General features: G+C 45.2%; 1 protein-coding gene across 1 annotated transcript in view; it reads left to right on the top strand.

Moving 5' to 3' along the window:
• The window catches only part of LOC144826439 (CDC42 small effector protein 2-B-like), a 258551-nt gene that overhangs the window by 104025 nt on the left and 128667 nt on the right, over positions 1–25859 (top strand). Inside the window, exon 3 of the mRNA XM_078684766.1 lies at positions 13714–13815. Within this exon, the coding sequence (XP_078540892.1) occupies positions 13714–13815 (102 nt within the window). The remainder of the gene's footprint in view (positions 1–13713; positions 13816–25859) is intronic.

Here is a 25859-nt window from a genome sequence, read left to right as displayed (position 1 = left end):
CCCATTGTTTGATCTGGTCAGTACTTTATCTTTACTTTCTCATGTATCGAGATGATTGTGACCTATGTTAATGGTTTTTCTTTGTGAACAAAACCAGTCTGCGGTACAGTGTTTTATATTTTTGCCAAAGGTTCTCACAAGCAACACTCTGTGTGGTCAATCTGTAGGGGAAACAAAAAACCTGTTGGGGAGAGGGACATGGGACGAGTCTTAGTGTTTTCAAGAAGCTTTTACTCTGCTCTATTGTTAATGCAGGTAATTGTAAGTCATGGTTTTTGATGCAATTACACATTCATGGCAGTCCTATCGGATGCCCTTTTAATAAATGTGAATTTTCACTCGGATCATAGGAAGGCTCCTACCTAAAAATAAAAAATCATTTGTAACAGTGATGAAACCCTGTTCACCTCCTACCATTAGGAGCCACTAGCAGTACAAATGGAAGGGCGAGATTTTGATCGATACCTTATCACTATTGATCCAAACCTCGATCTGGTCGACTGAACCTTTATTGCCTGTCTTTGAGGAAGAAAGTGCACCTCTCTGCAAGTTAGTTCACCCAATAAAGGACTCTGCTCCCAAAGATCACAAACAACTTCTAGCTTTCAAAAGTTTATTGTAAAGATATGATAAGCTGCAAATACAGGCATCTCAGAATGAGATTCACGAGATACACAGGTCCAACTACATACATGTGCTCTCTGAAAGCCCTCAGACGAGCAACGGAAATCACTAACACAAGTTCTAAGAATAATAAAGCTATCAGCATTGACGCATATCTCTCCTTCATTTAAGTTGGAGGAAAACGCACAGGTTAGGCTGTCCCTACCCTGCTCTAGATGGTATCCCTACTTAACCAAATCCCAACCTAACGAAGGTGTCAGCAGTGAATGACCCCCAAGGGAAGTCACTCACTCTAAGTCTCTTGGTGAAAACCTATAGTTCTCCAGTCATGACCCCTCTCTGCCTACCCATCCGCTCTCTAAAGGGTCCTCAGGTATCTGCTCTAACTCCACCCAGGGGTGCTGTCCCTAATACAAAACAGTCAACAACATTTGAGACGCCCCTCGTGAGACGCCTCTCACGTGGTGTAGCTTCTGGCTTTTTCCATGCTGCTTTGTATTGGGCCTCGTACGTTGGAGTTGACCTTGCTTCTCAGACTCTTCTCCGGCCCGCTGATACCCCTTAAACATTCCGGAACCCTCCTCCATGTCTGGGCCGTCTACTGAACAGACCTCTATTCATTCATTTATAATTGGATCCCCCCTTTTCCTTTGCAGACAGATATCTGCAGCCAAGAACCCAACTCTCATAGACTTCCAAAAAGGCTTGCAACATTTCTCAGCCCAGACATGTACGTATAAATCAATGTTTAAAATAATTCAGGCCCACAGCATTTCTCATAATGATTATAGCATTCAACTTCTTCATTAATTAAAGCATGTTAATACTCTTATTCTATTATTCAGTAAACACATCTATAAATCATGGCCCATTAATGCAATGGCCAAAACATTATTTCAATCTATGTCGTGAAAAGAAACACTTTCTAGCTTTGGCCCTGAGGCCTACCACATTCTGCGTTTTACCACATGCCATCTTACATTTTAGCAGCTACACGACATGAATTCAGGAATAATCACATCTAATAAAATCATATAGTGTCACACATTTCTGTATTAGTTCCACTTCTACTTAAATCTCTACATTAGCTATACATTCAGAATATAATTTCAGATACTATTAGCACTCATGGCATTTCTCCTCATGATTTATGCTTACTACAGGTAAGTGTGATGCACTCATACATTTAGGTCAGTTTGCGCTCTCTCAGTTCCCCCCTTTGATGACCTCTCGGGGTCATCACTAACATTTAAACTGCAGTTATTGCTGGCATAATTTGTCTCTGCGCTTCCAGAGCCCTCAGACTCCTGTACTGATTATCTTGTATGGCAGCCAATCTCTGCAGCTGTTCTCTTTGGGCCCTTTCTGACCTTCTTGCTCTGTACCATTTGAATACCCTCACCAATCCCCACAATATAATCCCACAGATCAATATTATGATGATAGGTTTTAGTATATACCACACAAAGCTTTTGCCTATGGTGGAAATCCACCCTCCAACTTCACTCATTCCGTGGCCCACCTTTTCCCAGACATTTTCTCTACTCAAGTCTTCGATCTCCTTGTGAATATTAGTTATGTTCCTAATAACTTTCTCAAGGGGCTTTGAATTGTCTGGAATGTAAGTACAACATTCCTGGACCTTCAAAGCCTTACAGACTCCGCCCTCTTTTGCTAGTAGGACATCTAACGCAAGACGGTTCTGAAGAACCATAGCCCTTATCGATTGCATCTCTCCTTCTACCAGCATTAAGGACTGAGCAGTGCTGGCAGACAACCTGTCGACAACTGTTGCCAGTCGTCTAATTTTAACATCATTAAGGATTACTCCCAAAAGAGGGAACATAGCTCCAAAGACATCTCCAACCATTTCTGCATCTCCTACATCTCTCTTTCCCCTTGATGATGTCTTGCCCTCGATGATCACTAAGTCTTGTGCATGATATATTTTGGGGAAGACAATTGCTAGGTAACATGATCCATACCAGTTGTCAGGTAGTCGCACGTAAGCATTTCTTCCACATACAAAATACACATTTGGAATCACTTGCATTCCCTTTAGGAAATCCTTAGTATAGTACTCTATATTGAAAGCATGTTCACAGTCGACTTCTCCCACGTATACATTTTCATAATACGTTTTGGCTCGGTGAAGACATAGCTTTCCTCTCTGCGTCTTATCTAAAGCTATTGGACCACTACTACCCTTTCTCTTGTGTGCCTTCTCTTCCTCGGTCCAATCTGTTTTCCATTGTCCTGATTTTTTCAAAATCTTTTGTCTCCTGTAACGATCATCCACCTGCCCTATGAACTTCTTCTCGACTTCTGACACCTTGCATGTCAGGTTATATCTACGGGCATGTGAAGTATCTAAGGTAATCCAAGGAATGAAGAATTTGGCCAATCTGTCTTCACTCTTCCAGTAGTCCCATTTGTTCATCTGCTTATAATTTGGGACTTCTGGCAACACTGAATCATAGTTGGAGAAATAGTATTCAAAACTATCTCTCTCATAAAATATACTAAGCAATAAGCTACATGTAATGCCATATGTCAGCGGGAGGTGATGGTATCTAATGCCTTCATCTACAGACGCCGGCAACTGCATGCAGACATAACAGTCCTTAACCTCCATGGCATCCACGTATTCATATAAGAGTTTAGCATAAGCATTTGACCTAAAGTCTCCTTGGGACTCATCTACGTGTAACCTGCGGGCTTCTGCAGCTAATAACGCTTTCTCTTGAATGTTTTCCCTTTTCTCACCAACAACAGTGGGTGTAAGCGTTTCTACAGATTTCACATCAGTTACCTTCGCCTCTTCCTCATGTCCCTTTACATAAGAAATTGTTACCACTAAAGCTATTAATATTATCACTCCTACTATTAGTGTACCTATTATACATTTAGCTCTGCGGTTCTGGGTGCCGGCTTCCATTTCGTCAGACAATATGGCTCTCTCTTATCTTAGCAAAAAGTTCTTTTCCTCTCGTTCCTTTACAGTCTCTTTTTTTTCCTTTTTGTCTTTAGAATCCACACAACTGGAAGCTGACAACCTTTTTCGCAAAAGTCCTTTAACAGTTCAATAAAGACAACCCTAGCCCTTCTCCATCAACTCAAGGGAAGTTCCCTAAAATTCTCTGCTTCCTGGGCGCTAGGTAATCTTCTTTTTTCTGTTCACTTTATTTACAAAGTCCTTTAACAGTCTACTATCAAGCCTGTGCCTGCAGCTTCGATAGCAAAGTTCAGTATTTCCAAACGAAGATTGTGCTCTTCATGTGCTGTTATCGTTGTACCAAAGTCGGGGAATTGCAATTCTGAAAGAAACATGTGTTTTAACTTGCTGAGGCGGGGAGGTCTGGGGAGCATGAATGTTAGTGACCCTTCTTGTTCGACTCCGGGTACCAACAGTCGTATTTCCACGGTGACGATGGGCTCAGAACTGGACACCACCACCGCTCGAATCCTCCCTGTCTCCTGTTTCACAGACATTTGTCGCCAGATATGTCCACTCAGGAGTGGAGTATCTTCTGTTAGGCACACGCACTCTTCTCGACCTTCTTCGGTCCGGTGCTTCAGCGCCCTGAGCACCTTCTTCCGGGTCTGAGTCTTCTGATATCGAAGGAAGGGTTACCTCTGGAGTTGACCTCAGGCTAGAACTCCTTCTTTGCGGCCAATTAGCTTCTCCACGTGCCCTTCTACTCCTTCTCCTTCTTGTCTGTTCTCGCTCTCTGTCAGACTTGTCAGTGTCTGACTCGTACTCCCAGCTACTTTCTCCTTCTGTAGCGTCGTCTGTTTCGCTGTTGTACTGACCGTCCTCAGCTTGGTCAGACTCGTTCCCTGCTTCCGCTGGCACCTCTTCAGCTTGGCTAGCCCCCTCTATGGCTTCTCGGTCCTCTGCTGGACGTCTATCCGAGAGAGGAGCTGTTTCTTCCCGAGGTGCTGGAACCCTTCGCGTATGTGACGCGTGGATCCAATTGGGCAGGCCTCCCACCTTCACAGCCGTATTCGCAATCAAGATGATCTGGAAAGGCCCACGCCAACGAACATCCAAGCAGCTTCTTCTCACATGTTTTTTCACCAGGACCCAGTCCCCAGGATACAGGTCATGGCACGGGCCCTGGCACGATGGAACCTCGGCAGCCTGCACCTGAAGGGACACAGAACGAATGGCGTCAGACAGCCCCTTACAATAGTCCAGGATCATATCATCTGTGATATTTAACAGTGCAGTAGTTGGGACAGATGGCAGCCTCATTGCTCTCCCCATTAACACCTCATGGGGTGACAACCCCGTTCTTCTGTCTGGGGTACTACGAAGGCTCATGAGAACCAATGGCAGGGCGTCAGGCCAACTCAGGGTCGTTGAGGAGCACACCTTGGCAATTCGGGCTTTGATCGTGCCATTGATCTGCTCCACAATTCCTGAGGCTTCTGGTCGGTAACTACAATGCAACTTCTGATCGATATTTAAAGCTGCACAAATCATCTTCACAAGCTCGCTATTGAAATGCGTTCCCCTATCTGATTCCAAAGAGGCCGGCACCCCGAAGCGCGGAATGAGTTCCCTAAGCAGTAACTTGGCCACTGTGAGGGTGTCGCACCTACGTGTAGGGTATGCCTCAACCCATCTGGAGAACACACAAACAACCACCAGGACATAGCGGAGGCGGTTGCATCTCGGCATTTCAATGAAATCTATCTGCATTCGATTGAATGGACCTCCAGACCTTCCTATGTGACTCAGTGCAACTGGTGTTCTTTTCCCTACATTCAGCTGCTGACAGGTCACACAACGCTGACACACTGCTTCTGCTGCTATTCGAAACTTAGGATTGTACCAAGTCTGTCTAAACACTCTCAGCATAGCATCTCTCCCTAAGTGTACGGGACCATGTATGAGTCTGGCCATTGGACTCACCATCTCATTGGGCAACACTGCTCTGCCGTCTGCTGAGACCCAAAAATGGGACTCACCCATTACACATCCTGCCTTTTCCCATGTTTCTTTTTCAAAATCAGGAGCATTTTCTTGCATGTTTGACAGTTCATCCCAAGTATCAACAGTTTCCAATATCATGGCTAATTCAGTTCTTACATTTATTCCACCCACTTCCACCTCTGTGAAAGAGTACCCTTGTTCTGCGCAATACCGCGCAACTTCATCAGCATATCTATTGCCTTTCGAAACGAAGTCCTCATTTCTGGTATGTGCGGTGCACTTTACAACTGCGATACCTGCTGGGCATTGCAACGCCTCTAACAACAGGCGCACAAACTCTCCATTGCGAATGGGAGAGCCTGAAGAGGTCATGAACCCTCTTTGAGACCATAACTGCCCGTAATCATGAACCACCCCATAACCATATTGGCTGTCGGTGTATATGGTGACTCGAATTTGATTGCTTGCCAAGCAAGCACGTGTCAAGGCAATAATCTCGGCTACCTGAGCGGAGTGTACTCCTTCCAGGCACCCAGCTTCCACAACTCCAGTAATTGTACAAACAGCATAAGCTGCTCTCAACTGCCCAACTTCGTCTCTTACACATGAGCCATCGACAAAGAAAATTTCATCTGGGTCAGTCAGTGGCTCATCTACGATGTCGGGTCTGGGTTTGGTGCATAGTTCAGTCACATCGAGGCAGTCATGGTCTGTACATTCATCATCATCCTCGATATCATTTGGGAGTGGCATCAAGGTGGCAGGGTTCAAAACAGAGCATCTCTTGAGGGTCACATTCTCTGCAGCAAGAATAACTTGCTCATAGCGCGTGAGCCTGCTGTTGGTCAGATGCTGTGTTTTGGTCCTGGTCATCAACAGTTCAACAGAATGGGGCACGCACACCTCTAACGGGTGCCCCATGACGATATTTTCACATCTCTCAATGCTGACACCCGTTGCAGCAACGGATTTGAGACATCCGGGCAACGCTGCGGCTACTGGGTCTAAAGTAGCCGAGAAATAAGCAACTGGTCTACGGGCATTCCCATGGATTTGGACTAACACAGACAACGCGCAACCTTCTCTCTCACAACAGTAAAGAAAAAATGGTTTATTGTAATCAGGCATTCCCAATGCCGGAGCACGACACAGGTCCTCTCGCAGCTGTAGGAATGCCATCAAACAGTCTTTGTCCCATGGTACCGGATCGCTCACCTCCTTGTGCGTCAGTTTTTGCAAGGGCTTTGCTTTCAGTGAAAAGTTCGCGATCCACTGTCGGCAATAACCCACCATCCCTAGGAACATCCTGACCTCTCTCTGTGTCTTAGGCGCATTCATTTTCATGATCGCCTCTATCCTGTCTGGTGACACCTTTCGTTTGCCTTTCTCTATTCTGTGTCCCAAGTACTGCACCTCTGTCAGACAGTACTGCAACTTTCCCGGGGACACCTTGTGCCCATTGGCAGCTAGGTGATTTAACAAAGCAATGGAGTCCTCCCTGCAAGCTTCTTCTGTTTCTGACGCCACAAGGAGGTCGTCTATGTACTGGACCAGAACTGACTTCTGGGGCAGCACTAGACTTTCAAGATTTTTCTTCAAAAGCTGGTTAAAGATCGATGGGCTCTCTGTATACCCCTGAGGGATACGACACCATGTTAGGACGCGATTTTCCAGCTTAAATGCGAAAAGAAAATGGCTTTCTTCGTCCAGAGGGATCGAAAAGAAAGCCTGACAAAGATCAATCACAGTGAACCACTCAGCTTGGAATGGAATCTGAAACAGTATCACTGATGGATTCGGTACCACTGGACAACATGAAACGACTATGTTATTAATCTTTCGAAGGTCCTGTACTATCCGAAATTTCCCATTTGGTTTCTGCAGACCCATAATCGGGGAGTTGCATGGACTACCCACGATTTCTTTCAGTATTCCCTGTTTAATCATGGACTCGATCACGGGCTTTATGCCTGCAATCGTTTCTGGAGTCAATTTATATTGGGGTGTTCTTGGGAACTCAGCATGCGGTTTCACTACAATTTTCACTGGGTCCACCCCTTTGACCAATCCTATCTCTTCCCCAGTGAAATCCCATACTTCTGGTGCCACTGTCTCTCTCAAGTCCCAGGGGAGCTCATCTACTGTTAAAGTAGGGTACAGCTCCACGCATATTCTTGAGTTTGCAACTTTGAAGTCTGCATCATCATCATTGGTCAATACCTCCACTCCCTGAGGTGTACAGTATATAGTACAATTCAATTTACACAACAGGTCTCTTCCTAGCAGACACACAGGACTTGAATCGCAAACCACAAACTGGTGCTCATCGCTGTACTTCCCTATTTTCACCTGTACCGGTTCTGTCAATTGGCTGGTTATTCTCCTGTTTGCGACCCCTACCACTTGTACGGTCTCTCCAGACATGGGCAGGTCTGGAACTGCAGCTGATCTGATCGTGGACCTAGTGGCTCCTGTGTCCACCAGAAATGTCGTGGGGCACCCTGCTACTTCTGCTTCAACATAGGGTCCCCTCTGATCCACTTCCAAGGCTGCCCCGAGGGTGCAGTCTTCTCTTTCCACTCTCTGTCCGGTTAATGGGTCCACATAATAGCACTCTTCTCCTTCTACAAACAGGGGCATCTGTCTATAGGTCTTACCCATGGTCCCTACTCGAGGAGGTTGCGGGAACTGGGCTCGGGGAGGAGCCCCCCCCCCCTTTGAGCACCTTTCCTTGGTATGGCGTCACCCCTTTCGTAGGCGCTCTCTGGACCTCTTCCTCCTCTTCCTCTTGTTCTCCTATCTCTACATTGTAGGGACACTCGCGTTTCCAATGCCCCACCTCGTTACACTGGTGGCACCTTGTCGTTTTCTTCAAGGCAGCTATGTCTAATCTGGGTCTAAAGGTGGAACTCTCCTCATTGCCCTTGTTCTGACTGTACTGCTTCTTTCCTCCTGTACCTGTTCCTTGCTGCTGTTGCTGCTGTCCCCCCTTTCCTGCTGCCTGCATCTGTACCACCATCAACTTTTCTTTTAGTTTCTTAGCCTTGGAGTCTATCTCATCACAGCAGTACCTGGCATACCTCAGTATTTCGTCTAGGGGTTTACTTTGCCAACAAATCGAGTGTTGCTGAATCATTAAACTAATATCCGGTCTCAGTCCCAGGACGAACTTGGACACGAATTGCCCTATGTCTTTTGGATCCATTACATCCAGGCCGCTATACTGTTTAAACGCCTTCAGTAATCTCTCGTAATATTCGTGGACGGTCTCTTTGGGTTCCTGTCTGGTTCGGTCTATTCTGACCCAATCTATGTCTTGCATTGGCACTTTCTCTTTCAGCCAATTCATCACTCTCTCGAATTTTGCCATCACAATCTCGGACGGCCCATTAGTCTTAGCATCTCTCTCTGGCTCCGTTGTGGGCCACTCAGCGCTAACCTTGCATGCTGTCCACAGATCTCCTGGTACTACAATGTCGAACAGCGTGTTCAGATCTATCCATAGGACCTTTGAGATTTTTACAAATCTCTCAACTTGCTTGTACCACTCCACCGGGTTTTCCCGCAATTTGGGGAAGGAGGTGGTAAAAGCAGCTAAATCTCCCCTACTCCAAGGGACATGCACATAGTTCCCATTGGCGACTTCACGCAAAGGGTATGCTTCTATTCCCTGCAGCCTTCCTGGTGTCGTCCCAAGCGTGCTTCTCCTACCGGTCCCTTTCTTGGACCACCTTTCTTCCCACTTATCTAGTGCCCTCCATGTCCTTATTCCAGTGATCAGTTCCCTTATATGCGTTTTCAGCCCAATCGTTCTCCTCTCATCTAGGTCTCGATCTGTGTAATGTAGCCTGTGGTTACCCTGTAATGCTTTGGTTCTTGACAGATCCACCATATATTTGCCTGCTAGTTCGACTAACTTCTCATGGATTGCTCTCGCCTTTCGAGTGATATCCTTTGCCATATACAGTATTTCATCCTGCTCATACATTTCCATTCTTTCTAAAGGCAGGGTACCATCTATCATGTCATCCAGGTCTGACCTTAAGCTGGCGACATCGAGTCTCTTAGCTTTTATCTCAGCTCGCAATATGTCTTTCGAAGGGGGCTCACTGGTCTCCCTACCATCCCAACTTCGAGCTCTACGTTTGGGCTCGGGAGAGTTAATGAGTACTCTCCCTTGCTCCCATCTCTCCAGGTCCCATGCTCGGCCATCCGATCTTGGAAGGTGATGGAACACGGGCCTGTTACCCCCACTCTTACTCTGCCCACTCTCTTCTGCTTCTCTCCTTTCACCGTACGCCTCTCTGTTATTTTCCCTCTGGTCGCTACTCTCCCTTTGCCTAGTATCGCTCAGTATCCGATACGATCCTTCCTGGTTCCCCATATTCCCTGGGCTGCGCTCATTTCCGTCATCACAGGGACTATGGTGCGACCTCTCACAACTCTCATTCTGTTCTCTATTGCCGGGCACACAGTGTGGACACTTAAAGCTGTTTCTGTACTCTTGCGCTCTCCTCTCCCCTTCACTGAGTATTGGGCACGCCACCCCTCCACTCCCGGGGCCCCCGTTTTCCAGATCTGTTCTATTCCCACTCCGGGCCCAATGGGTGACTCCCCTACTATCCCTCTCTCTACAGTCCCACTCCGGGCTGCTCTCCCCAGCCCCGCAGTGAGTCCGAGCTCTGCTGTCCTGACTTTCCCTTTCAGCTTCTGCAGCTATGATGCTCTTGTGAGCCTCCACTGCCTCATCCCACTTCTTCATGTACTCATTTAGCTCTTGAAAGGATTTTCGTCCGGTTCCCCTCAGATCCGCTGGCCATCTAGGGCCCCCAGGATCCCCTCCTGGGTCCCCTGCTGTGTGCATCGGGGTGCTCCACTCTCTCGGTATCGGCATCTGACTTGGGGAATTGATCGTATCGTTCCTCCTTGCCTTCTCTGCTCTTTCTCTGTCCTTCCGTACCCGTTCTTCCCCTCTTGCTCTTTCTTGGTCATATATCGATATTATAGGACCTATGGTAACAGGTACCTGTAGTGCATCTGGTAATCTGTAGGATGTGGCGCACTCCGTTTCCGGCGCTCTTTGTACCACAAACCTCCCGACTACCTGTTGCACCTGACTAGGCTGGGACAGCTCTTTCTTTGCCTCAGGATCCCACTCTGAACTGGGAAGCGGTCTATGCTCTCCTGCATTGCCCCCCTTTTCTCCTTCAGTATGCTCGACCTCTCCCCCTGCTCTATTATACGGGGGTGGCCTGTCTGTCAATAATCTGTTTATCAGGCTGTCCTCTGTTTCGCTCTCATCATCTTCTTCTAGGGGGCTTTTATTTACGGGCACCTCTAACACTGGGTACAGTTTATTTACTTCCATGTTATGCACTCTCCATCTTTTAGCATCCGCATCCCACCTGGCATCCTGCACTGCCCTTACCGATCGTTTCACCCTTTCTTGTCGTCTGTTCATATTCTTTTCATGCGCTGCCCTAATCCATGCTTCAAGAGCTTCAAACTGGGTCGGTCTAGGCAAGGGTCTCATTGAGGTCATGACTGATTTTAATCGATGTAACACCTCTAATCTGAACGTCCCGTACTTCGGGAACGTCAGTTCCTCATTTCCTTCAGTAATCTTACTCCACTCTGATATCCAAAGGATCGTATGCAGCCCAACATTCACTGCCATGTAACGAGCTGGCGTACCCTCCGGCGGGGCTTCTTCCCCTTCATACGATCCCCGCTTCTCTTTTTTGAACACCGCTCTCAGCCATTTAAAACACTTCATAATTATACGCACAATATCCAGCCTCGCTACTCTGTTTACTTCCTGATGACAATCCACCAATCCTGTAGCGGCTTTGCTAGCTTGGCCTATCGCAGCGCGGTCTTTCTCCGGTCGGCCAATCACGTCGCGACACTTTCTGACGTCTTTTCTAGCTGGCCTATCACGGCGCGGTCTGTCTTCGGTCAGCCAATCACTGCGCGACACTACCTGACGTCACTTTTCTCCGCTTCGCAGCAGCACCCCTCCTTTCTCAACTCGTCTCCCGGTCATGCATGCGTCCCATTCATACACCGAAAAATGACTACTTCCGACCAAGCGGTCACTTCCCTCGACTGTACGTCCACAGTCTATATGTAATTGTCAATACAACTGACGAAATGTCTATCGTCTCTCTGATAGGTTGCTTACACACACAGTAACCTCCGACCAGCGTCCGTTACTCACGCACTCACTCTTACGTTCCCCCTATCTCGGTCTTTCGGGTGATCAATGGTACCTCATGACCCCCTTCACACTATTTGACAATTACTCTGGGTGTCCGATACACCCGAACCACTTAAGCTCTCCTTGAACTTAAGATTTCCACCGGTTGCGCGCGCTCACAACCTGTTCCACAGTCACTCTACAGACATTCAACTCCGCCAGACATTACAACATAGATACAATACAAAAACACCGCAATCTAACACGCATGACCCTTTATACTCACTCTCGACCGATACTGCTGCTTTTTCTGTCTCACGTCATCCGGATCTTCTTCGGCGGGCTGTTCTTCCGATCATCGATTTCTAGGGGCCTTGGGGTAAGCTAACCTGGCCTAGGTCACCGTCCTCAAGAAGGCAACCATCCTCTATAGCTACCAACTGGAAGGGCGAGATTTTGATCGATACCTTATCACTATTGATCCAAACCTCGATCTGGTCGACTGAACCTTTATTGCCTGTCTTTGAGGAAGAAAGTGCACCTCTCTGCAAGTTAGTTCACCCAATAAAGGACTCTGCTCCCAAAGATCACAAACAACTTCTAGCTTTCAAAAGTTTATTGTAAAGATATGATAAGCTGCAAATACAGGCATCTCAGAATGAGATTCACGAGATACACAGGTCCAACTACATACATGTGCTCTCTGAAAGCCCTCAGACGAGCAACGGAAATCACTAACACAAGTTCTAAGAATAATAAAGCTATCAGCATTGACGCATATCTCTCCTTCATTTAAGTTGGAGGAAAACGCACAGGTTAGGCTGTCCCTACCCTGCTCTAGATGGTATCCCTACTTAACCAAATCCCAACCTAACGAAGGTGTCAGCAGTGAATGACCCCCAAGGGAAGTCACTCACTCTAAGTCTCTTGGTGAAAACCTATAGTTCTCCAGTCATGACCCCTCTCTGCCTACCCATCCGCTCTCTAAAGGGTCCTCAGGTATCTGCTCTAACTCCACCCAGGGGTGCTGTCCCTAATACAAAACAGTCAACAACATTTGAGACGCCCCTCGTGAGACGCCTCTCACGTGGTGTAGCTTCTGGCTTTTTCCATGCTGCTTTGTATTGGGCCTCGTACGTTGGAGTTGACCTTGCTTCTCAGACTCTTCTCCGGCCCGCTGATACCCCTTAAACATTCCGGAACCCTCCTCCATGTCTGGGCCGTCTACTGAACAGACCTCTATTCATTCATTTATAATTGGATCCCCCCTTTTCCTTTGCAGACAGATATCTGCAGCCAAGAACCCAACTCTCATAGACTTCCAAAAAGGCTTGCAACATTTCTCAGCCCAGACATGTACGTATAAATCAATGTTTAAAATAATTCAGGCCCACAGCATTTCTCATAATGATTATAGCATTCAACTTCTTCATTAATTAAAGCATGTTAATACTCTTATTCTATTATTCAGTAAACACATCTATAAATCATGGCCCATTAATGCAATGGCCAAAACATTATTTCAATCTATGTCGTGAAAAGAAACACTTTCTAGCTTTGGCCCTGAGGCCTACCACATTCTGCGTTTTACCACATGCCATCTTACATTTTAGCAGCTACACGACATGAATTCAGGAATAATCACATCTAATAAAATCATATAGTGTCACACATTTCTGTATTAGTTCCACTTCTACTTAAATCTCTACATTAGCTATACATTCAGAATATAATTTCAGATACTATTAGCACTCATGGCATTTCTCCTCATGATTTATGCTTACTACAGGTAAGTGTGATGCACTCATACATTTAGGTCAGTTTGCGCTCTCTCACAAACATTCATGAAACAGCTGCCTTTAAAGGCAATCCAGAGATCAATGGACACATGTAATGCAGTTGTACCTCTGTCTGCCACACATGAAGCATTTTGTATTTTGTGTTATAGAAGCGGCGTCGGAGAATAGACCGAAGCATGATTGGAGAGCCTATGAATTTTGAACATACTTCGCATGTAGGATTAGGAGATGAGGTGTCCGCGTATAGATCGGTAAGCATGTTACCCCTACGTCATGTTTACTTTGCAGTATCTTCTGCTGTAAGTGTTCCTTCTTGTTCTCCTAGATAAACGAATTGGGAATACAGCTTGTTTTCATTTTGAACCAAAATCACTTGCATAATTATTCTGAAATGCCTTTCGGAAATCATGCTATTGTGGCCGAAGCAGCACTCTTGAAGACTGGATGTTCTCCACAAGGGCAACGGTGTGTAACATCGCACTGCAGTCAACACGATAAAAGTATTTGCATTGTCATATTCCCAGCGCTAGTATCTTCCCTTAAACCTCCCACCCCATAAATAGAAGTTAATGTTTTATCGCCTTCCCCTTTCCATACAATTAAGCACTTTGTATTATTTCTGCATTCATTGTTTAAAATCGTCTCTCACAGATTTTCAACGCTCATTTGTCTTTCCAAAGCTGGTGAGAGCTCGCTCAATGGTGCCCAAAAAATCATGGGGGCCTGAGACAGCCAAGAGTTCATCAAAATAATACTCTTAATTTGTTACATTTAATAAGACCACTCTTTGACTGTCGGTGAAGCATCTTTGAACCAGTTGGTCATTACTCTGTATTTGTCGACCTGATGTGCTATCTCTGGGCCAGATATACTACGAAACAGATTGCATACAGTGGATGCAAGTTGAACACAGACCTTTGGTGATCTGGCACCGATTTTGTGATGCAGCCTATGTACTAATGTAGCGGTTTCCAACGAGTAGCTTGGGAGGTACTGCTAGATTGCCAGCAACCTCAAAGTAGCTCTCAGAGGTGAAGTCAAGTCCAATATTTCAGAGAGACTGAATATTAAAGAAAGCAGTACTACTCGTTTCAGAGAAAAGAGCCTCATCTGCATTTATTTATGCATGTGTCCGTCGGTCATTGTGCCTCTCTATAATAAACAGTGTCACTTTATGAAAGTTATGCCTAGTGTCAAGGACTGCCAAATGAGTATAGTAGCCCCCATCATAAGAGTTTAATCTCTGGCAGAATTGTGTCCGTTTATGGCATAATAGTGCCAGTGGCGTAATAATGGTCACACTTGACCATTTTTGCCAACATTGGTTTACTTATGGCATACTGGTAGCCATCATTAACATATTAAAAGTATGTCTGGCCTACTTTTAGTCATCCCTGAGAGAACAGTGACCGCCCCCTGAATAATAATGCCCATTTCAGATATATAGTGGGCATCCTAGCTGTTGTGGTGTCAAGCCTGGGCACAATGGTAGCCATGGTATAATGGTCTGCATTGTTGGCATAATACAGTAATCCTTTGACTTATAGGGAGCATCCACGGCCTATGATTGTAATACATGGCCATTGGTAGCAGAATCTGTCCATATGAGGCATTTTTACACGAGTACTCAATGAAAAGGTGATGTATTTCCTAAAAACGAGAACTGATATCTTAAAGGCAAGCAAACATTTTTTTTCTTCAGGAAAGGTTTTTCTTTAAGAAAAGTGAGTTTATTTGCCCAAAATGGAAAGTGGTATTTGATAGAAAAAAATATATATTTTCAGACTCCGATATGCTGATGAAGACAAAGGGTTGCAGTTCCAAAGTACATTTAAAGTTGATAGTTAAAACTGAGTACCAGAGACTGACTGCTGTGGTTAGGTCTTTAGTGCCAGAGGGCATGTTAAGATTTGAATGTTACTTCTTTAGTTAGGAGTAGGTTTTTAATATTGATCAACATTTTCCTACCATTTCTGCTGATAACCTCACCTAGAAGGCTTGCATGTTCACTGTTGATAATCTTCATAGAGTGGTAATAGTGTAACAAATGCCATCTCTATTTTACAGTGATAAAATGTTAGTAGCCGAGAGGACTTTCCGTGAGCAGAAGTAGCGCTCACTAAAGAAAAGCTGGAGACCTTTGTATTGATGGGTCTGGTTGCAAAATCTCTAGAGGCAGGGGTGTCCGAATGACCATCTTTATAAATAATTATTATGGACTCGCTGTTTGCCCTGTGATTGGCTACGAGCACAGGGATGTGGCATGCAAGGAATAGAGGACCACCATCTTAAATGGGAGGGATTTTTTTTGTGTCCCTTAAATAAACCAATGATTTTTAAAAAATGTTTTTCCCCATATACCAAAAGGGAAAGCTGTGTATCGGAGACAGGTTCCCCTTTGCAATCTTTTACCGCGTCTTTGAGGAGTTGGTAACATTTCTGTGCCCATTGCAATCGAAAACCATTGATACATATAGGAGGAATGTCCTTTTCACTCCCCTCCCTCGTTGTGATTTGAAATAATTCCTAAAATCCTTTTTGTAATTAAGAACTGCTGTTCTGAGTCTCTAAAGGGGTTTAATAAATACTAAAATATCATTTTGCAGTTGCAAAACCTGTGATTTTGATCTTGTAGTTTGCAACTGAAAGATACTTTATTATATCTGGCCTTGTTTACTGTTGGAGTGAATTTTCATGCCATCCACTATTACCAGAGGCTCCCTTTATAATGTAATTTAATGAATAGAATCGATCAGATACCCGACATCTATCCAGTCAGGCAAGACCTTTGGAAAGATCACATTCAGTTTCTTTCAGTTTGATATAACTTCTATAGACTATTACATTGCAAGAGTTTTTGACTGTGTCTATAGAGCACATGGTTAGTCTGCTGACTGGAATAGTGCCATTTCTTATCAGTTCTAGAGCGGTAAAAGCTTTCTCACAGATCAGTGTTGGATTTTTGATAAAGGGTTGCAATTAAGCTATGCTTGCCTGACCTATTAATCGCTGTATTGAATAAAGTGAATGGTTTGGGCTGGACAGGCAGTCCATGAAGCAGTTAACCAAGATTTAATCACATTTGAAAGCATCTCATGATCTATTATGTATTCCCTACCCATGTATCTTTATCTTTAAACTCTTCCAGTGTCATCAAAGTATTAAATCTGAAAAATCTCCCAGTTTACGGGTACTGGCTTAGCTCTTAATTACTTTTACCTTTTTCGAATGTCAGTGGCATACAGGGTAGCTACAAACCTTAACTGAGTAAAGTGTGCTGTCTCTGATCTAGCCTTTGCAGGCAATTGCATCCAGACCCACATGCTCCACACATTGATCTCAGAGTTAGACATGTGCACCCAAGATAATGTGCTTTTGGAAATGTCAGTCCATATACCTAAGAAGTAATTGTTCCCTGAATGCAAAGCATATCAAACTTATGCTACCAGATAATGAGTCTATCTGAAAATAATATCCCCCTTTCTCATATCCATATGAATTAATCATATTCTCTAATTTCACACTTGGCTGCCCCAACCCTCACCTAATTAATTTGAGTATAAGCCACTTTGGGCCGAAGAATAAAAGTTGCTCACACTTATATTCCCAAAAAAGAAACCTAGGGAAAAAACATCTTCAAAAGTATGACTCTGCCTGTAAATGGAGAGAGGCAGCGTGATCCTCTTCTCCACCTAAGCTTCAAGCTTCTCTTTAGCAACTCCATAATTGCCCCCGACAGTCACTTTTAAACTGTGGCTATAGCTATAGACCAAAGTGTCTCTGGTAGTGGCTCCCAAACAGGGCCATACTAGGGAACCTAAAGCAGCCCAGACAAAAATATTAAAACCAGCCCCACTCCCTTTGTCTCCTTGTGCGATTTCTCTTTCTATCCATCCCATCTCTCTCTCTCATTCTCACTTCTCCCCCCTCTCGCTTTCTCTCTCACTTCCTCCCCCCTCTCTATATATCTCTTGAATTCTCCCCTTGCCTCCAGCAACTGGGAAAAGTAATGGGCACCAGGGGTGGCCCTGGTCTCTCAAAGCCGGCCTCCAGTAGGCCCAGCCCATCAGGTAAATGCCTAGTGGAATAAATGGCCTGTCCGGTCCTACTCTCAAAACCCACAACTATATCAACATAGCGCACATTACGGAAATATTGCATGTCATAGAGGAATCGGAAGGAAGAGCTAGTTTCTTTAGACGTCAAGGAACAAACAATGCCATTTTTATGTTGATTTAATTCTTTATTTATGATGTATACATATAACTGCAGCTTCCTCACCTTGTCAATATCACCAGGTGCCAGATTGGATCCTCAAGATTCTTACAGGTTAGCCCCTGAGCACTGGTGGGTGACATCATGCATTTCCATATCAACCTCATGCCGCACCTGAAGTGACGGTCAGAGCTGCATATAAGCACCTTTCTGCGGCGCTGACATCCGTTCCTTTCTTTCTGTCCCTTTGTACGCAGTTCCAGAGCTCACTCCCAACCTTTTCCTTCTCAATTGACAAGTGTTTTTTCAGAAAATTCTTCTTTTCCAGCGTGCAAAGGAGGCCCCTACACCGCAAATTAAAGGGTTTAAGCTTATAAGGACTATGGCAAACCGATATCTGTGGCAGAGCCTCATGAAGTGCGTCTCTGGTGTTTTGGTTCTAGGTTGTGTGTGGAGTGAGCCCTTATGAATCAGAAGTTGATCCATGAATGTAAAACCAAGAAAGTGTATGCTTCTGTACACCAAAAGAAACAGTCTTGCTTGAAGTCACAGAGGTGAACCGGTTCTGGCTATCGAGGCCGCTCCTGTGACAAGTCCTCATCATGTCCTTGTCTTCGTGTACGTTGAAGAGGCCCAACAGGTCTGGTAGAGTTAAAGATCAGAGAACTTTAGCATCTGGCAGAAACCTCATCAACCTGTTGAAGTTAAGGGCCACTTGCTTGGTATTGAAAGAAGTCTTCCTACTTTCCATCAAATGGAGGCTGGTTCAGTTTCTCACAGACCACACTGCCATGCGTTATTGCTACAAACATTGTAGGTGCGGTCCAGTGTCAGGAGGTCCTATGCCTTTAGAACTGGCTGCATCGTCCGGGCATTTCCATGCTTGTGCACCACCTAGAAGGATCTTTAAACACTAGGGTAGACAAACTCAGTCAGCGATGCTTAGTAGATCATAAATGGCAGTTCCACCCGGAAGTGGAGCTGGGTGTCTTCCAGCAATGGTGAAAACCCTGGCTCAGTCTCTTCGCCACCGCCAAGAACACATAATGTCGGCACCAATATGCGCTGAAGGTCCCAAGAAGGCTCTCTCTCTGAAACGTATTCCGCCTAGATTGGAGTACGAGACTCCTCTATTCATTCCTGTGTCTAACTCTCCTGTCTCGAGTTCTCAAGGACGATTGGGCCCAACTCATCTTAGTGGCTCTGAATTGGGTCAGGAGAGTGTGTAGCTGGAAAATCTGTGCATGAGCTGCCCCTTCAGGCGCATCTTCTGTCACAGCAGCAGGGTAGGGCCTTGAATCTATACCACCACAAATGGCACCCCCCATACATGAAGATTCGTCAGCTGCAGTTAACTACATTTGATCTCCCTCCCAATCACTCAATCAATCATAGCATAGAGCGATGAGTTAATTTCAAATCTATCGCACCAAAGACCATCGGGTGAAGGGTCAGATTTTAAGGGGTTCTCTGGGGCAGAGAAAGACACAGTGGTGCAGAAACCACCCATATCAAGATGAATAGTCCTCTGTATTAATATTTGCTATGCATTGGCTAAGAAGCAGCCTCAAGAAGCTCTGAGGGCTCAATATTCCAGAGCCAAGGCTGCTACCATTGCCTTGACATGCAAAGGGCTGGGGCTGGTGTGGTCTTTGGTGCACCTGAACACGAAGCACTACTTCCCTTACACTGAGGCTCAATAGGGAAGGCATTTCGCTCGTTCACTCCTGCAGGATTTTCTGATGTGAACCATTACTCAGGCCCTCCGCTTTGAGAGGTACTGCTTTGGTCTCTATTCACAAGGTGAGCAATCTGCAGTTAAAAGTATCCATGTTGCTGCCGCGAAGCCGCAAATGCAGGTACTGTCATGGGTGGCAAAATGTCTAGCTACTCCACTGGTGGCACTGGCAGCCAGAGGAAGACTAAGACAGAACTGGGTGAGATTTACTGGGCATAGGCTGCACCCCCTCCAAATACAGTATATTCCTTCTCAACACGGTGTCAAAATACTACGAGTGACAGCTGGTGCCACACAGAGCTGCAGGAGAAAAGTCAGGCGATCACAGGCAGCAGCCAAGTCAGATTGAGACAGGCACCCCTGACTGGAAGGACTTGCCAGGTATCGCATGCCGATTTGTAAGACAAAGCTCCAGAACTCTCCAACCAACACTACTACATTTCACTAAGAACTTTATGTCTGGTCATTAATAAAATACACCAAAACTCTACATGCCCTTACTTGTAGAAAGTATGAATTGAAGGATCCAGTTTGCTGAGATCCCCCAAATACCATCAACTTTAAATTGAAAGAAACTAATCTGACCTGGCACAATCATCAGAGACGGGATCAGGCAGTACAGATTCATGTGATGTTGGGTCGTATTGCTATGTATACCATGTCAGTGTGCCGTACACTAGCTAAGCAGGACATGTTACTGCGATCAGCTCATCACGCTGGTGTTTCACAACTATAAATGCCATGTTGGTGCGATAGTTATAATTTCCATGAACACTTAGTGCCCTGTTGCAATGCACGTCATATTTGTGCATTTAGCATTGCTTGACATGTAATTGCACTTACATACATGTTATATTAGTGTGTTTTAAGATATGTATGTCATGTTAGTGTGCCAGAGAGGCGCATGAGCTGTTGGTTTGTCGCAGCTATGAATGTCCTGTTAGTGTAACACAGCTACCAATTGCAAATCCAGGAATGTTGTATATGGAATTCTTTGTCCATGCAAAAAACTGTATGTGGGAAAGACAAATCAAGAAGTTCGACATAGGATTACTCAGCGTATTCGAAAAAAAGTACTTTCTGCTCCGTTGGTACACCATTGGATCAACAATAACCATGCAATATTTACGTTGGACTGTTATCTCCAAATTGGAAGCCGATCCACGGGGAGTTGATTTGGAAAAGAGATTAACACAACGGGAAGCACTACTAATCGTCAAATTTGATACTCCCATTGATGGTTTGAATGAGCTATCGGAAATTTACAACCTTGGATAAGCAATTACAAACGATCTATATGAGCTGGTGATATAACCAACCGTTTTTGAGCCTATTGTTGGCACAATTGCCACTGCTGTCATTGTTTGGTTTTTAAATGTCCCAAAAACCCACGTTCTGCCAATTCTTGTTTCAACACATATATATTTAATGAGGAATAATTGCAGTTTTATTATTTTAAATGAAAATTATATTTTTGGGATGCAGAAGTTCTAAAATCAAAATATCAACCTGTTTGTAAAGTCTAAAAACACGAAATCCTAAATACATACCACTTGTAGCGTATGTTAAAAGCACCAAACTACATCTCCTATCAATCCAAGCGCATTAAACCACATTTCCCAGAATTCCTAGCACGCGGGACACAAACCGGAAACTCCAAGGGATAGAAAAACGACAACAACCAGACGGGAATCTAACCCGACTCCATTACTAATGAGGAAGCCATCCGTAGCGGTCTCGGAAATATATACAAGTAAGTGGAACGGGGATTCGGAAAAAGGGTTGGCGCGAGCACAGGAAAAAGACCCACTGTGACTGCCGCATTATCAAAATATCTCATGTTAATTGGTTTAGGCTTGAGCTTAATGTCACCGGAATTTTGCCTTAAACGCGTCCCTCTAGGGAGAGCTCACAGCATTTTTTTGGCACTAGCGAGACATCGAATATATTTTTTTCTGAAAACGCATTTTTTTACAAACGTTGCTAAAAGGGCACTGCGGAGCTTGCAATTGTATCGCTTGGATAAATTGCAAACGCGTTTGCGTGAGCGCAGTACTAGGAGAGTTAACCGTTGGTTTCAGCTTGTTTTTAAGGATAATGCTTTAGGTATTATTTCAATTACATAGGAAATTGGCAGTCATGAAACCCGTGACTGTGTACTTTTGGAAACAGGAATGCACGATTGTGCATTAATGAGCACCGTTTTTGATATTTCCTCAGATCAAAAATTGTCCCACCTGACAGAGAGTAACCAACATAGAATTGGAAAGAGGTAATCTTTGGAAAGATCTTTGTACATTTGAAACTACCTAGACGACAGGCGGAGTCTCATGTATAATTTATTTCTATGTTGCAGAGACAGCACAAGTAAGCAAGGATGGCTATCCATGCCCTTTAACATAGAGATCCAAGTAAGTGGACAAGAACGTACCCCTGGTAGTAGCATGTTTAGGGTTCATACAAATATTGATGGTTATTTATTTCTTTTTTTCCTTTCCTTGGTTGATTGTGGCACAGAAAAAACTAATTGGAGACAGTAACTAATCTGTATAATGAGATCGGCTGATTTCATGATGAAAAGGTAACTAGGTGACCTTTGTAAGTGTGAAGAGGAAGTGTTTTTATTTTTAGAATATTGGTATTATAATATCATATTGTGGTCTTTCAGCTATTGGTCCTGGTGAGAACCCCCTAAATGTGTGGGTTCGAAACGCGTCGACCACGTATTATTCAACAATAAGTGCAGCGATAAGGAAAAAGCCCCTGTATCTTGCTAAAATGGTGTAATAAGCTAGTTTGTGTACTGAGATTCAGTCTTGGCGAGAAGAGGGTTGTTAGAATAACAGACACTGTTGTTTCTAAGGATTCCATTTAGTGAATTATGAATAAGCATTTTTTATGTAACATATGTCATGTTTGTATTTTGTACATTGAATGTTTTTATTTTTCATGTCATGAAGCTAATTGTGGTTTTTTTTGTATAATTGTGTAAAGAAGGGTGTGGGTTGTAAATATGAAATGTGTAAAGCATAGTAAGTATTTTTGATGAAAATTGATTGAAGTATTTGAAAGAATAAAAAAAGAAAAAAGTGAATTCCTTGTGTCACATTGAATCAGGGATGTGCACCACTTAGAGAATAGGGAAGGAAATTTGTGACAGCATTGGCAGTTCTAATGGGTTTTATTTTTAATTGGCTGGCACAGGCTCAGCTTAAGTGCAATGAGGTCAAGTCTGAGATACTTTTGTATGGGTCCTTTCCACCACAATTTAGGGAGGATCTCTGGCCCTCTGAGTATCTTCTGCCTTATTCTGTGGGTAATCCAGTTAAGAATCTGGGGGTTTGGTTTAGCGAGGACCTCCGGTTCTCCACGCAGATCAAAAAACTGGCTGGCGTGTGCTTTGGTACACTAAAAGCGCTCAGGAAGTTCCTGCCTTTGCTACCTAGACCAGCCAGGGAAATGGTGACTCGTGCTCTTATTTTGACACGAATCAACTATGCAAATGCATTCTATATTGGCTTACCGGGATACCAGCTGAAAAAATTACAAATTATTCAAAATGCGGCAGCAAGAGTGTTGCTTGGCATTTCTGGCAGATCAAGTATAAAACATCACCTACTGGACCTTCATTGGCTCTCTGTGGTGCAACATGTTCAGTTCAAGGCTCTCAATCTTGCCCATGCAGCCCTTTACAAATCTGGGCAGCTGTACATTAGGAGACGCTTGAACTTCTAGGTTCCCCGAAGACTATTGCGCTCAGCCACGCAGCGCCTCGCTGTGATTCCCCGCTTTTGTGTTACGCGAACGGGGGCAGTTGGCTCTCCTTTAAGGCAGCGAAAGCTTGGAACTTCCTTCCCTACAAATTTCGTAATACCCAAGATCTCAGGTTGTTTAAGAAGCAGTTGAAGGCCTTGGTTTTTAGTTAAATGTTCAGCTTCCCCCAGTTCCTTGCTCATTTTCAGTTGACTTCCGCGCCGGGACACTCCAGAGTATCCGTGCGCACTAGAAGTAATAATAACATAACCAGTAATAATAACATATTTTACACATGCAGTCGTGCACTACAGCTATAGTTGTAATGTTGGTCTCGGCACTATTTGTGTGATGTTATTGGGCCACATATGTACATGTGACTGAGGGGGCTACACCTACTTCGCATGATATTGCTAAAGAAAGACCACAGTAGTGCAGTCACGCAGTGTGCCATAGTTTCTGGGAGTAGGACTTTCTTGACTTACTAGAAAACCAGGAGGTGGGCCGGCCATCGAGTGGTCCAGCTTAGACGTGGCCTCTTTTCCCAGGACAGTGACTACACTTTCCACATGCAGGTCACCAGCCCTGTCTGTGTCCGGGCAAGAAACCTGAGAACACACTGGGAGGAGTTTGTGTAAAATGTGCAAACAATGCTCCGGTCAATAAGCCCTGCTTATAATTTGTTATTTTGGCATGGGACAGCAGGCCAAACCCAGATAGGGAAGGTGTGGCCCTAATCTAACTTCAGGTGCAGGATAAGGTTCTCCTTCCACCATAACTGGACACATTATTAATTAGTTACCCGGGTCTGGTGTCAGGCTCTCCGCCTCCACGGCCCCATTTCCGTACAACTTACAAAGGCCATGTACTCTGCGTCTGACCACATAATCTCCCAGGTATGAGCTATGCTCTCCCACCGCACTCTTGTACACACAGTGGACTGGTATGAGCAGGGAGGATCTCCAGCTCGGTGTTGCAAGCCTCTGACATCACGCTGGGGAGCTCAGCTAGAATGGTGACCTGGATCAGCCCATCATGCAGGAATATGGCCTCCTCCATCACCGACAGCCACTGAGCAGAATCGGCGGTAGCAAAGACCATTGTTGCGGGCGGTGGCTGTCCAGACCCATGCGGTGAGTAGTCGGCCACAGCTAACACTCCACATGAAAGCAGGACCAGCTGGCTGACCCTTCTTCCTTGTCGGCGAGCTGCAGCCCACAGGGAGGCTGAATGGTGCCTAGCACCCCAGGCTAGGAGGAAGGGAGTCCCGCAGCCCCAGCGCAGCTCAACTTATACTTGTATGAGCCTCTTGTAGAAAGCCAGCAGTCCTGTTTGCCGGCAGGCGTGCCAGATGTAGTCATACCTCACCCTCTGGCCAGGTGTGGGGTGAGGTTATATAATAAATGAGAGGAGACCGCTTGGGGTCTTACTGCCTGAATGACAAAAGGGTGCAGGCGTATACTTCATTGGCAGGCTGCAAAGGCCACGTGTGTGCAGAGCGAGTGCGACCTACCCTGCACTGGAGACACCACACTGGCGACGAGGTTGGGGGGGGGGCAACCCTCCTGTCCCTCCACACCGCCATTGAGGCCCTGCAGAGCAGCGGGTCAGGCTACATGCCCAAGGCAATCCCTTAATTAGTGGCCCTGTGCACCAGCAAGCTAGCAGCGGAAAGACTACCACACCCCTACGTGTCATGCTGCCACAGACTGCTGTCAGCATCTAATGAGGCAGAAGGGCACTGCAGCCTTTGGCGGAGCATCAACTTCATGCAGTGTCTCCTGGTCCATGTGTGTAACAGTGTCTGCATCGGCAACAAGGTACTGTTGCCTACTCATAAAGGCAATAAACAAGCAGTGGCTAAGTCAAAAAATTCCTCTTAAAACCCAGATCCGTGCCTGTCAGCTGGAAGACAAAAAAAAGAGGAATAAATAGAGGACCTTTTCGCATACCATCCTCGGGGAAGAATAGCACAAGAAAGAGCAGTGTTGCACAGAAAAGAAAGCGAAAAAAACACATTGTCAAGGGGAGAATGCAGACCAGAGCCAAACACTACGGCCAGAGGCAACCACTCCCTAGTCAAAAGGAGAATCCCAAGGAATAGGATTCACGTAACACCCTTCAAGATGGGGGATGAACCGAACGCTGCTCAATCTCCCGGCCACGTCGTCACACACTCGCATGTGTACTACCCCCATTCAGCGAACTGGCTGATCCCGCAATCGCCACCCCAGGTGAAAGACCTGGATACGGCCTTTGAACAACTACTTCCTAGCCACAAAACAGACTGACGGTGTCGTAAAACACTCATTACTCCTACACTATGCAGGGGAAGAAATGTACCTTCGATTCAAGCACATACCGCTGTAAGAGCAATTAACGCTAATTTTGACCCACAATTAAACCCGGACTTTCAGAGGCTCAAACTGTGCCAAGCCTGCTAGTAGGAGAGCGAATCAATCCATGCTTTTTACGCCAGGCTAAGGGAATTTGTGAGTACCTGCACAGCGGATGACCAGCTCAAAGAGATCCGCGCCCAGCTAATTTAGGGATGTTGCTACAAGATGCTGCACAGGTTAATTCTAAGAT

Source organism: Lissotriton helveticus, chromosome 3_2 (genome assembly GCF_964261635.1).
Source record: "Lissotriton helveticus chromosome 3_2, aLisHel1.1, whole genome shotgun sequence".
NCBI classification, from domain to species: Eukaryota; Metazoa; Chordata; class Amphibia; order Caudata; family Salamandridae; genus Lissotriton; species Lissotriton helveticus.
This window is presented reverse-complemented; position numbering and strand designations above follow the sequence as displayed.